The sequence below is a fragment of the Amblyraja radiata genome, chromosome 3 (assembly GCF_010909765.2).
Source record: "Amblyraja radiata isolate CabotCenter1 chromosome 3, sAmbRad1.1.pri, whole genome shotgun sequence".
Classification (NCBI taxonomy): domain Eukaryota; kingdom Metazoa; phylum Chordata; class Chondrichthyes; order Rajiformes; family Rajidae; genus Amblyraja; species Amblyraja radiata.
The window spans coordinates 109,456,097-109,470,496 of record NC_045958.1 but is presented as its reverse complement, the minus strand read 5'-3'; the positions used below and the strand labels follow the sequence as shown (position 1 = coordinate 109,470,496).

Here is a 14,400-nt window from a genome sequence, read left to right as displayed (position 1 = left end):
GGTGTCAAGGGTCATGGGGAAAAGGCAGGAGAATGGGATTAGGAGGCAGAGATCAGGCATGATTGAATGGCGGAGTAGACTCGATGGGCCGAATGGCCTAATTCTACTCCTATAACTTGTGGACTGTGTTGCCCACCAAATAACAGATGCAACATTTAGCAAAGTTTGATGATACCAAAGAAACTGCATACACAAGCTTGGAATATATTAATGTGGCATTACAATAACCTTGTACGTTCCGATATTAAAAACCTTTAACACAAGAGAAAAAAATCCTTACCATTCTTGCTGACATCTAGTTCCCTGAGATTGATGAGGTTTGCAATGGATGCTGGCAAGACAGTTAGATCATTATCGGGCAAGCTCAACTTGTGCAAGGACTGGCAGTTGAACAGTTGCTGTTTAGTGAGGGGGGGGGATTAAAAAAAAGAGGGAAATTGTCAAACAATAAATTGAAACAAGTTTTTACAAAAGTCAATCAAAAGCCATTTACTAGAAAAGATTAAACATGTATTCAACAGGACTTTTAGTTTAATTTAAAGATACAGCTCGGAAACAGGCCCTTTGATCCACCGAGTCTGCGCCGACCAGCGATTTGCGCACACTAAAGGGCCTGTCCCACTTGGGCGTCATTTGCGCGGCATTTACGCGTCGCGAAGCACAACCCGCGCGTCGTGATGTGCGCATGGTGAGCATTTCGCGCGCATGGTGCATGGTGCCGTAGGCAGTGACGCGTGGTCGCGCGCGCACACCAGGATTTCGGGATGTACAAAATCTTTGCGCGCCATCTGCGTAACGCACGAATGACGCCCAAGTGGGGCAGGCCCTAAACCCTGTATTAACACACCAGGGACAATTTACCATTATACCAAGCCAATTAGCCTACAGACCTGTACGTCTTTGGTGTGTGTGTGTGTGCGGAAACCGGAGCACCCGGGGTAAACCCACGCAGATCGCGGGGAGAACGTACAAACTCCCTAAAGGAACAGGATCGAACAGAGCAGTCACGGTGGTGCAGCGGTAGAGTTGCTGCCTTGCAGCGCCGGAGACCCAGGTTCAATCCCAACTACGGGTTCTGTCGGTGTGAGGTCTCTCCGAGATCTCCCCGTGGGTTTTCTCCGAGATCTCCGTTTTCCTCCCACACTCCAAAGATGTACAGGTATGTAGGTTAATTGGCTTGGTGCGTGTATAAATTTTCCCTAGGGTGTGTAGGATGGCGTTGATGTGCGGGGATCGCTGGTGGGCGCGGACTCGGTGGGCTGTTTCCGCGCTGTATCTCTAAATGAGATGAAAAACTAGACTAAACCCGGATCCCTGGCGCTGTGAGACAACGACTCTACCGCTGCACCACCGTGCCCCCCCCCCCCCCCCCACCCCCCCCCCCCCCCCCCCCCCCGTGTAAGATGGTGCCTCACCTTCGGAAGCTCTTCAATCTGGTTAGCATCTAAATAAAGTTCTTCCAAAGTCTTATCGAAAGGGAAGATCTCTTTGGGTACTTGCTCCAAACTGCAGTGGGAATAGTCCAGCACGGTGACAGCTTCCTCTTCACCGCGTAGACACCGACACGGCACCAGGCGGCCAAACAGATTGCGCTTTGACGTCATGATCAAGCACTGCAAGACAAAGCCGATTCATTAAGATTTCTTATGTCGCTAAAAATTATTCATGTCAGTCTACTTTGTTTCACATCAAAGCAGAAGAAGGGTCCCAACCCAAAACATCATCTATTCCTTTTAGTCATAGAGTCCTACAGTGTGTAAACGGGCCCTTCAACCCAACTTGCCCACGCCAACCATCATGTCCCATCTGCACTAGTCCCACCTGCCTGCATTTGGCCTATCTATCTTCTATATACTATTAAAACTGTGTGGCTGCTGGCTGGCTGCCGGCTTTCTGCCTAACTTGTGGTTGCCAGCCTGTGGGTGCCAGCCTTTGATTCGTTGCTACGCCAACGCCAGACCCACAAACGCCCTGAATTTTTCAATTTCGGTAGAGATTTCACTTTTCATTTTCTCCAGAGATGCGGCCTGACCCACTGAGTTACTCCAGCATTTTGTGTCTATCGTCCTTAAAGGACAATCACAGGTACATTCGTTTTCTCCAGCAAAAGACACAACAAATTCCAGCAAATGGAATCAAGAACCAGAGAACATGGAATTAAGGTGAGAGGGAAAAAGATTTGGTGGGAACCTGAGGGGCAGTTTTTTTCCATATAAATGGTGGTGGATATATGGAATGTTGCTGCCCATGGAGGTAGTTGAGACATTGGGGCAGGTACATGGACAGGGGAACTCTAGAAGGATATGGGCCAAACGCTGTCATGTAGGACTAGTGTAAATGGAATATCTTGGTTGCCATGGACGTTAGGCCAAAGGGCTCGTTTCCACAAATTGCTAAAGTAACTCAGAAGGCCAAGCAGTATCTCTGGATAACATGGCGAGGTGAAGTTTCAGGTCAGGGCCCTTTTACAGACTGAGAGGTGTCAAAGGAAAAGTTTGATGTTTGGCGCCAGGATTGTTCGACGTAACGTCAAATTTAGAAGATTGAGGGGGGATCTTCTAGAAACTTACAAAATTCTTAAGGGGTTGGACAGGCTAGATGCAGGAAGATTGTTCCCGATGTTGGGGAAGTCCAGAACAAGGGGTCACAGTTTAAGGATAAAGGAGAAATCCTTTAGGACCGAGAGGAGAAAAACTTTTTTCACACAGAGAGTGGTGAATCTGTGGAATTCTCTGCCACAGAAGGTAGTTGAGGCCAGTTCATTGGCTATATTTAAGAGAGAGTTAGATGTGGCCCTTGTGGCTAAAGGGATCAGGGGGTATGGAGAGAAGGCAGGTACAGGATACTGAGTTGGATGATCAGCCATGATCATATTGAATGGCGGTGCAGGCACGAAGGGCCGAATGGCCTACTCCTGCACCTATTTTCTATGTTTCTATGTTTCTATGTAACCAACATAAAGGCATGCATAGCTGGGGCCCGTGCGAGTGCCCATGGATACACTTTTAACATGAAGTGAATGGAATCAAAAGAGCAGTGGATGAGGGAGAGGACAAGGAGGAGTGTTCGTGGAGGGGAATGGAGGTGTAAAGGGACTGGATGTCCACAGTAAAGATGAGGCATTGGGGGGGGACTAGGAAAAGAGAAGAATCTTCTCCAGGATGACATGATATTTAAATTCCCAAGTTTGATATTACAGATAACTCTTGTTCTAACGGACCCCACGTATACAAAATTCTTCTCATGATTTTATATACAAAATCATGAGAGGAATAGATCGGGTAGATACACAGAGTCTTTTACCCAGAGTAGGGGAATCGAGGACCAGAGGACATAGGTTCAAGGTGAAGGGGAAAAGATTTAATAGGAAACCGAGGGATAACTTTTTTCACACAGAGGGTGGTGAGTGTATGGAACAAGCTGCCAGAGGAGGTAGTTGAGGCTGGGACTATCCCATCGTTTATGAAACAGTTGGGCAGGTACATGGATAGGACAGGTTTGGAGGGTTATGGACCAAGCGCAGGCAAGTGGGACTGGGACATTGTTGGCCGGTGTGGGCGAGTTGGGCCAAAGGGCCTGGTTCCACAATGACTCTATGAGGGATTTAGAAATAACTAGAATGGGAAAAAATATCAGAAAAATACCAGTTTCTTCCCAGCTCTTATCATGCAACTGAACTAACATATCACCAACTAGAAAGTGGTTCTGAGCTCTCATCTCACTCATTGGGGACCCTTGGACTATCTTTAATCGGACTTTATCTTCAGTACACATTATTCCCTTTATCTTGTATCTGTACACGGTGGACGGCTCAATTGTAATCATGTATTGTCTTTCTGCTGACTGGTCAGTACGAAACAAAAAAGCTTTTTACTTTAGTTTAGTTTGGTTTTAATTTAGTTTAGTCTATTGTCACGTGTACCGAGGTACAGCCTTTGTTGCGTGCCGCCAGTCAGCAGAAAGACAATACGTGATTAAAATCGAGCCATTTACAATGAATAATATTTAGCGCAAGGTAAAGCCAGCAAAGTCCGATCAAGGAAAATCCAAGGGTCACCAATGAGGTGGATAGTAGTTCAGCACTGCTCCCTGGCTGAGGTAGGATGGTTCAGTTGCCTGATAACAGCTGGGAAGAAACTGCCTCTGTACCGCGATACACATGACAATAAACTAAACTAAAAATACTCCAATTTTAGTAACTTTTGTTTCAATGTGATGGCAATTCCATCTGTTATGGTAAAACAAGTCAACTTGGTTCAAGTCAACACCGAAAGACAATTATGAACTGAAACAGCATTTGAACAAGTTCGCTTTTGATACAGCACTCTTTAAAGCTTTGTTTTTGCTGGGGGGAGAAAATTATGCTCATGGGACTAGCCTGAGTAATTGGAAAAATATTTCACCTTCCGCCAGCACCTGATCTGCATATCCGGCACATCTCATGTGTAGGAAGGAACTGCAGATGCTGGTTTAAACACCTGAAGATAGACACAAAATGCTGGAGTAACTCAGCGGGACAGGCAGCATCTCTGGAGGAAAGGGATAGGTGACGTTTCGGGTCTGAAGAAGGGTCTCGACCTGAAATGTCACCAATTCCTTTTCACCAGAGATGCTGTCAGACCCGCTGAGTATCACCAACATTTCACATCCACACCACTCCTCTCAACTGCATTCTTAAGGCCCTGTCCCACCTTCCCGAGTTACTCACAAAATCTCCCGCGTTTTCCCCGTGATTCAAACTCGGAGATGCCGGCCGTAGGTACTCGGGGCTATTTTTTTTACCCGTGGACATTTTTCAACCTGCTGAAAAAAACGTCCCGACTTACCTGATGCCCCGAGTACCTAGGGCTGGCATTACGAGCCGCTACGAAATATCTACGGACTCGCTACGGACATTCTCCGAGTTTGAATCAAGGGGAAAACTCGGGAGAATTCGTGAGTAACTCGGGAAAGTGGGACAGGCCCTTTACTCTTGATCACCATGTGATCACTTTTTTATTGATATCGCTTCAAATGATTAAGTGCCCAGTACAGCAGTGGGTTGACAACGAGCGCGGTGAAATGGAGACATTTCCTCTCTGCAATCTCTCCGAGAACAACATTTTTCCTTTAGATTTTTCTGAAGAGGAACACATCTCACGCTCATCTTCCAGTGACTTGTCAGCTTTAAATATTCCCTCACTCATGCCAGCTCTGTTGAGCCCTGACTTGGAGAGTTTACATACAAATGGCATGGTGGCGCAGCGGGAGAGTTGCTGCCTCACAGCGCCAGAGACCCGAGTTCCATCCTGACTACGGGTGCTGTCTGTAAGGGCGAACATGTCCTCCAGGAGGGCCGATGACCGGCGGTCGCCCAAACCGTCCATTCGGAGAATCCGAGCTGCCCGCTCGGACTCGCTAAGGCCAAATCTCCTGATAAGGAGGTCCTTAAGACCCCTATATTTGTTAGTTAACGGGGGGGCGCTGAGGTAAGGTTTAACCCGCCTCGCAGTCGCCTGGTCAAGAGCGCTGACCACGTAAAAGTACTTAGTTTCATCTACCGTTACCCCTCGCAGAGCAAACTGTGCCTCTTCCTGCTGGAACTAGATATCAGACTCTTTGGTCCACAAAGTCTGGAGCTTCAGTGTAACGGCGTTGTTTTCCATCACGATGCGCGATGAACGTCGGGGTCACCAGTTGTAGAGGCCTGGACGAGGTCAGGAAAAGGCCAGATGCCAGGCAGGTTCAGAGGTAGTTTAATGAATCATCGTGAACACACAGCACGCCCCCGAGCAGGACCTTGGAAACCCCGTGGGCAGACAATTGTCCCTGTCCCGCAAGAGCCGAGAGGTATGACCCAAGGAGTGGCCTAACCCCCAGGGACCGCCATAGTACATTCTCCCCTTGACCGCGTGGGTTTTCTCCGGGTGCTCCGGTTTCCTCTCACACGCCAAAGTTTGTAGGGTAATTAGCTTAGGTAAACTGTCCCTAGTGTGTCGGCTAGTGCTCGTGTACGGGGTGATCGCTGGTCGGCGCGGACTCAGTGGGCCGAAGATGGCTGTTTCCACAATGTATCGCTAAAGTCTAAAGTTTAGCGGGAATAGTGATAGGCCTGGATAGAGTGGATGTTTCCACTAGAGGGAGAGTCTCGGACCAGTGGGTGCAGCCTCAGAATAAAAGGACGCACCTTTAGAAAGGAGATGAGGCGGAATTTAGTCAGAGGGTGGTGAATCTGTGGAATTCATTGCCACAGAAGCCTGTGGGGGCCAAGTCAATAGATATTTTTTACGGTAGGGGTAGATAGATTCTTGATTAGTACGGGTGTCAGGGGTTTTGGGGAGAAGGCAGGAGGATGGGATTGAGAGGGAAGGATGGATCAGCCATGATTGAACGGTGGAGTAGACTTGATGGGCTGACTTGCCTAATTCTACTCCAATCATTTATAAACTTATAATAAATACTTAGGCCTTTCCGTTCACCTACGGGCAGCAGACGACCCCCAACGGCACGTTTCACACTGATGCTCAACATCAGACTCTAGACCATTTCTCCATTTCCTGAGGGAGCTAGCCACCTCTCAACCTTTAGCTTTGATCTATTTTTTGGACATCAGGTCACGAACATTGGGGAAGATCAATTATCGAGTCTTAGTCATACAGCATGGAAACAGGCCCTTCGGCCCAACTTGCCCATGCTGACGATCATGCCCCAGCTACACTAGGCCCACTTGCCTGCGTTTGGTCCATATATCCCCCTAAACCGATCCTGTCCATGTACCTGTCGAACTGCACCCTAACTGTTGCAATAGTCCCAGCCTTTACTACCTTGTACGGCAGCTCCTTCCATGCACCCACAGCCATTTGCGTGAAAACGTTACCCTTCAGAAAGATTCCAATTAAATCTTTCCCCCCCCTCACATTTAACCCATGTCCTCTGGTTCTCGATTCCCCCACTCTGCGGAGGAGACTATCCGATCTATTCCTCTCATGCTCATTTGGACAGTTAGCGCCTGCACCAGCATAATGTGGCAATTGTCGATCCAAGCGATGTAGAATTACAGAAAAATGAAAGGCATAGATAGAAACATAGAAACATAGAAAATAGGTGCAGGAGTAGGCCATTCGGCCCTTCGAGCCTGCACCGCCATTCAATATGATCATGGCTGATTATCCAACTCAGTATCCTGTACCTGCCTTCTCTCCATACCCCCTGATCTCTTTAGCCACGGGCCACATCTAACTCCCTCTTAAATATAGCCAATGAACTGGCCTCAACTACCTTCTGTGACAGAGAATTCCACAGATTCACCACTCTCTGTGTGAAAAATGTTTTTCTCATCTCGGTCCTAAAAGACTTCCCCCTTATCCTTAAACTGTGACCCCCTTGTTCTGGACTTCCCCTACATCGGAAACAATCTTCCTGTATCTAGCCTATCCAACCCCATAAGAATTTTGTACGTTTCTATAAGATCCCCCCTCAATCTTCTAAATTCTAGTGAGTACAAGCCGAGTCTATCCAGTCTTTCTTCATATGAAAGTCCTGGACCTGACAGTGATGCCGTCTGGAGCTATGCTCCTGGTAGGGCCACCTGTGGCGGTAAGGTCGAGGGGGAGGTCCCTGACAAAGAGCAATCCAACCAAGAGCTCAATGGTGGAACATGCGGAGGACGATGGCTGACCTTAGTGGAGCGTCACAACGGCTGGGAAGGCGGATGAAGGCTGCAGCAGAAAAGGGTCTCCGGTCGTCTTGGACTACACGCCACTGGATCCTGACCCAGATCTGTCAAGGACCATGGGGTGGCTGTCTGTGCACCAGTCTCCCCACCTTAAACAAAGTCACGCACAGGCGTCCTCCATATAGGGAATAACACCCTGGACACACCCATGGTCAGCCATGACTGAAGGGGGGCTAAGAGATAGAGTGGATGTGGAAAGGATGGATGTTTTCACTGGTGGGAGAGTCTAGGACCAGAGGTCATAGCATCAGAATTAAAGGGCGCTCTTTTAGAAAGGTGGTGAGGAGAAACTTCTTTAGTCAGAGCGTAGTTAATTTGTGTAACTCATCGCCACAGAGGGCTGTGGAGGCCAAGTCAGTGGATATTTTTAAGGCAGAGATAAACAAATTCTTGATTAGAACGGGTGTCAAGGGTTACGGGGAGAAGGCAGGAAAATGGGATTATGAGGCAGAGATCAGCCATGATTGAGTGGCGGAGTAGACACGATGGGCTAATTCTACTCCTATAATTTGTGAACTTGAGAATTATCACAAAATATTACTCCAACTGTATGCCGGTGACTGGAGTAGACAGGGTAAATCAGCGCTTCTTAAACTGGTGAATGGTTCATCCAGGGCGAATGAAATTATTTTGGGGTGAATTAAACCAGAGGGGTGAATGAAGGGTGAATGACTTAATTTATTCAGATATTTATATATTTCCCCCATACTTAAAAAAGGCTAGTTTTCCGAGAAAAACAGCCATGATCGCATTGAATGGCAGTGCTGGCTTGAAGGGCCGAATGGCCTACTCCTTCCCCTATTGTCTATGTATCTAAAAGAACTGCAGTGATCAAAGGCCTAAAGAGTGGGATGGGGCTGAAGCCCAATGTTTACCAACTCCAGTGGTAATCAAACTTTTTTTTTTTCACTCCGAGTTTTCTTTACATATTTTCAGGATGTTTAAAATGTTGAATAAAATAAACATTTAAGAAATGAGTTGATTTATGTTTTTCGCTCATGTGACGAAATAAATTCCGAAAAACAGAAGAAAATTTAGTCGAGGGTGAATGAAATTTTGTGATAAAGGCCCAAGGGTGAATGACACCGAAATAATTTAAGATGCACTGGGGTAAACTACACAGTCATTTACCCAGACTAGAGGAATCGAAAACCAGGGATAGAAGACAGCGATACTTGCTATTGAGGGAGTGCAGCGTAGGTTTACAAGGTTAATTCCCGGGATGGCGGGACTGTCATTTGCTGAGAGAGTGGAGCGGCTGGGCTTGTACACTCTGGAGTTTAGAAGGATGAGAGGAGATCTCATTGAAACATATAAGATTGTTAAGGGTATGGACACGCTAGAGGCAGGAAACATGTTCCTGATGTTGGGGGAGTTCCGGGGCCACAGTTTAAGAATAAGAGATAAGCCATTTAGATCGGAGACGAGGAAACACTTTTTCTCACAGAGAGTGGTGAGTCTGTGGAATTCTCTGCCTCAGGGGGCGGTGGAGGCAGGTTTCTCTCGACACTTTCAAGAGGGAGCTAGATAGGGCTCTTAAAGATAGCGGAGTCAGGGGATATGGGGAGAAGGCAGGAACGGGGTACATTGGGAATGATCAGTCATGATCCCATTGAATGCCGGTGCTGGCTCGAAGGGCCGAATGGCCAACTCCTGCACCTATTGTCTATTGTCTGCGAGAGATATAATCAACGGTGGTACAGAGAGACATAGAACAAATGAATGAAAGATGTGCAAAAAGGTAACGATGAACAAGGAAAGGTGGAGCCCACAATGGTCCATTGTTGGTGGTGTGATCAATAGAATGTGATAATGACACAGGACAGCTTTGCTAAAATTAACAAGAGAGAAAAAAACCCCATCACAAATCAAATGGCTGCTGTATCTAACTTTAATTAAAATGGCACATTCTATTGATCACACGACGCCATGACAACTCAGCCGAGCCTCAGATTTTTTAGCTAATCTATTAAGTGATATCTCAAATTGCAATTGGAATGTAATTTCTTTGAAAGCAATTCCATTCAAACACGCTGGGCCAGATTGCTGCTCGGGTTTCAGCGATAAGAGCTCATTGTTCTGCGCAAACATTTGATTGCAAGTGCGGGGCGGCGCGGAGTCCTTAAAATAGTCAAATCTCCAGAGCAACTTCAAAATATTGCAATAAAACACCACCAACCAAACACCGACAGCACATTTGCGTCAAATTATAGAGTCATACAGCGTGGAAACTTGTCCACACCGACCAACGTGCCCCATCTACACTAGTCCCACCTGCCTGCGCTTGGCCCATATCCTTCTCAACCTGTCCTATCCATGTATCTGTCCAAGTACTTCTTAAACATTGCGATAGTCCCTGCCTCAACTAACTCCTCTGGCAGCTCGTTCCATAGACCCATCCCCCCTTTGTGTAAAATAGTTACCCCTCAAGTTCCTATTAAATCTTTCCCCCCTCAACTCAAATCTATGTCTTCTGGATCACAATTCACCTACTCTGGACAAAAGGCTGCATGTTTACCCGATCTATTCCTCTCATGATTGTGTACACCTCTATATGATCACCCCTCATCCTCCTGCGCTCCAAGGAATAAAGCTCTAGCCTGCTCAATCTCTCTCCCTGTAGCTCAGGCCCTCTAGTCCTGGCAACAGCCTCGTAAATCTTCTCTGCACCTTTTCCAACTTGTCAACATCTTTCCTGTAACATGGTGAGCAAACACAATACTCTAAATTCATAAGTTCATAAGTGATAGGAGCAGAATTAGGCCATTCATTGGTGGAAGAGGGCCATTCAATGAATACTTTTGACAAAAACCCAAACTAATTCAAGAGAAAAGTTTTGAAACTAGATCCTAACTATTAATTTTGAAAATATACCTAAAGCATGGTATGGTGGTGCAGCGGTAGAGTTGCTGCCTTACAGTGCCAGAGGCTTTGATCCTGACTATGGGTGCTGTCTGTATATTCCCCAGTGGGTTTTCTCCGAGATCTTCGGTTTCCTCGCACATTCCAAAGAAGTAATAGATAATAGATAATATATAATAGGTGCAGGAGTAGGCCATTCAATTTGATCATGGCTGATCATCCCCAATCAGTACCTCGTTCCTGCCTTCTCCCCGTATCTCCTGACTCCGCTATATTTAAGAGCCCTATCTAGCTCTATCTTGAAAGTATCCTGAGAACCGGCCTCCACTGCCCTCTGAGGCAGAGAATTCCACAGACTCACAACTCTCTGTGAGAAAAAGTGTTTCCTAGTCTCCTTTCTAAATGGCTTACCCCTTATTCCTAAACTGTGGCCCCTGGTTCTGGACTCCCCCAACATCAGGAACATGTTTCCTGCCTCTAGCATGTCCAAACACTTAACAATCTTATATGTTTCAATAAGATTCCCTCTCATCCTTCTAAACTCCAGAGTGTACAAGCCCAGCCGCTCCATTCTCTCAGCATATGACAGTCCCGCCATCCCGGGAATTAACCTTGTAAACCTACGCTGCACTCCCTCAATAACAAGAATATCCTTCCTCAAATTAGGGGACGAAAACTGCACACAATACTCCAGGTGTGGTCTCAGTAGGGCCCTGTACAACTGCAGAAGGACCTCTTTGTTCTTCTACTCAGCTCCTCTTGTTATCAAGGTCAACATGCCATTCGGTTTCTTTACTGCCTGCTGTACCTGCATGCTTACTTTCAGTGACTGATGAACAAGGACTCCCAGATCTCGTTGTACTTCCCCTTTTTCTAACTAGACACCATTCAGATAATAATCTGTCCACCCTCATACTTGAGGTCTGAGGTATAGGGAGAGGTTGAGCACAGGAGGATGAGGAGTGACAACATGCCATTCGCTTTCTTCACTGCTTGCTGTACCTGCATGCTTACTTTATCTCCAGCATTTTTGTGTACCTTCGATTTTCCAGCATCTGCAGTTCCTTCTTAAACAGTTTAACTCCAATGTTTACTTTAATAGACTGATGAACTGAAGTAATGGCTTGTAGGTTAATTGACTTTGGTAAAATTGCAAATTGTCCCTAGTGCGTGTAGGATAGTGTTTAGGAAAATCTGCGGATGCTGGTTTAACACCGGATAGTGTTAATGTGCTGGATCGCTGGTCAACATGGACTGGGTGGGCCAAAGGGCCTGTTTCCACGCTGTATCTCTAAACAAAACTGAACATGGGCATAGCATTTATTCTCTGGAGAGTTTTAGATTATTTTCTAGCTACAGCCACCGGGATGGGCATAATTATACAAGGTTACTTCGATGGAAAGTTCTCCTGTCAAGCAAGACAGAGTAGGTGAACAGATAGCAGTAACTTTAGCAGTCAGCACGCTATCGCATTACACACTTCATTTTGTGCTGCTCAAAAATTTATAATGGCAAGCAGCATTATCTAATCCTGCTTCCTTATTCCCAGCACGAACCATGTTAGAAAAATGCACCTTCATGATTAATCCATCTAAAGCTTCTCCACGGGTCAATGGAGGTCTTCAATCGCCTGGTCTAAAAGGCAACGTGAAAATGTAAAGTGTGGGAAGGAACTGCAGATGCCCGTTTCCGCCAAAGATAGACACGAAATAGAAGGATAGAAGGAAAGGGTGACTTTTCGAGTCCAGACCCTTCTTCAGACGGATTTCGGCCCGAAACGTTGCCTATTTCCTTCGCTCCATAGATGCTGCTGCACCCGCTGGAGTTTCTCCAGCATTTTTGTGTACCTTCGATTTTCCAGCATCTGCAGTTCCTTCTTAAACAGTTTAACTCCAATGTTTGGCACCAACATTGTGCAAGGGCCGTTCCTGTGCTGTCCCGATCGATGGCTTAAGACGTAAAAATTCACAAGGTTTAGAGATACAGCCCGGAAACAGGCCCTTCGGCTCCCCGGGTCCGCGCCGACCAGCGATCCCCGCATCCTACACACACACACGCTAGGAACAAGCCAATTGACCTACAAACCTGCACGTCTTTGGAGTGTGGGAGGAAACCGGAGCACCTGGAGAAAATCCCACGCAGGTCACGGGGAGAACGTGCAAACTCCGCGCAGACGGCACCCATAGTCGGGATCGAACCCGGGGTCTCTGGCGCTGCATTTTGCCATCAGGCAGCAACTCTACCGTTGCGCCAACGTGCCGCAGCGAGAACAACAGGGGAACCTGCTTGCTGCTGAGAGAATACAGGGCAGCTGCTGAGAGAATACAGAGGGACCATTTGGGAGCCACAGTGATCACTTTGTAACTTGGTCGGCACCCTGTACGTGACGATTTTTTACAATACTTTGTGTGCAAAACATAGAATCTCACTGTGACTTGTCACACTGGATCTGGATCTGGATCTGGATCTGGATCTGGAGGTAGTTTGCCAAAATGCTCTCGGTAGAGCATCACTCAGCACTGGACAATTTTTGATACTGGACAAATTTTACATTTTTATCAGGCTGATTAACCAAGCCAATTAACCTACGTCTTTGGAGTGTGGGAGGAAACCGAAGATCTCGGAGAAAACCCACGCAGGTCACGGGGAGAACGTGCAAACTCCGCGCAGACAGCACCCGTAGTCGAGATCGAAGCCAGGTCTCAGACGCTACATTTGGCTGAAAGGCAGCAACTCTACCGTTGCGCCACCGTGATAATAAAGTATCAATCAATCAACTTCCTGTTGCGCTAAGCTGCTGCTGCAAGACCCAGGTCACTATTAATTTACATACATGCAATCTGCAAAGTTTCATGTTCTTGGAGTTTCAGTCGAACCAGTTCTGCAGAACACAGCAAGCGGCGGCTGTGACATTTAGTTGTTCCATTGCTTAATCCCAAAATGCATATCAGCTTTAAACTCCAAACAGAATGTCCAAGATTATTTCACTTCTCTCCAAACATTCTTTTTAAATATTTACAAACCCAATGGGGTCTGTCTGAAGAAGGGTCCCGACCAGAAACGTCACCTATTCCTTCCCTCCAGAGATGCTGGCTGACCCCGCTGAGTTACTCCAGCATCTTGTGGGTGGACACAAAAATGCTGGAGGAGCTCAGCGGGTGAGGCAGCATCTATGGAGGGAATTGAATAGGCAACGCTTCGGGTCGAGACCCTTCTTCAGACTGTTCTTTGAAGAAATGGTACAAATTGTCAACAACGCCAAAATGTCTGCACGATTAATGCAAATTGCTGGACATGCAATGCCACTTAATTAAATTATTCGCCTGTGCAAAAATCCAACGTTTCAATTTCTGACCCTGATGAACCCAAACCAGCCAAATTTAACTGACTGACGAAACACACAAAGTGTTGGAGGAACTCAAGGGGTCAGATCGCACCTGCAGAGGCGACGTTTCAGGTCGGGTCCCTCCAACAGGTTGAAGGGTCACAACCCGAAACATTGCCCCTCTATTCCCCCGACAGATGCTGCCTGACCCGTTGAGTTTCTCCCGCACTGTGTTTTGCCAAGAATCCACCATCTACAGCTTTTTGCATCTCCACTCAGCTGACTGACATTAATTTAGTGTAGTTTAGTTCAGGGATAGAGCACGGAAACAGGCCCCTCGGCCCGTCCAAGTCCACATACGCTATTCTACACAATAGGGACAATTTACAATTTTACCGAAGCCAATTAACCTACAAACCTGTACGTCTTTGGAATGTGGGAGGAAATCGGAGAGCATCCAGAGAAAACCCACGCAGGTCACGGGGAGAACGTACATACA

General features: G+C 46.8%; 1 protein-coding gene across 2 annotated transcripts in view; it reads right to left on the bottom strand.

The window, feature by feature from the left end:
- The window catches only part of erbin (erbb2 interacting protein), a 272,967-nt gene that overhangs the window by 151,266 nt on the left and 107,301 nt on the right, over nt 1–14,400 (bottom strand). For both annotated transcript variants that reach the window (XM_033018574.1, XM_033018575.1), the window contains exons 2-3: nt 1,416–1,613; nt 281–398 (exon numbers count right to left, since the gene is read on the bottom strand). In XM_033018574.1, the coding sequence (XP_032874465.1) occupies nt 281–398; nt 1,416–1,604 (307 nt within the window). In that variant the 5' untranslated portion in view covers nt 1,605–1,613. The remainder of the gene's footprint in view (nt 1–280; nt 399–1,415; nt 1,614–14,400) is intronic.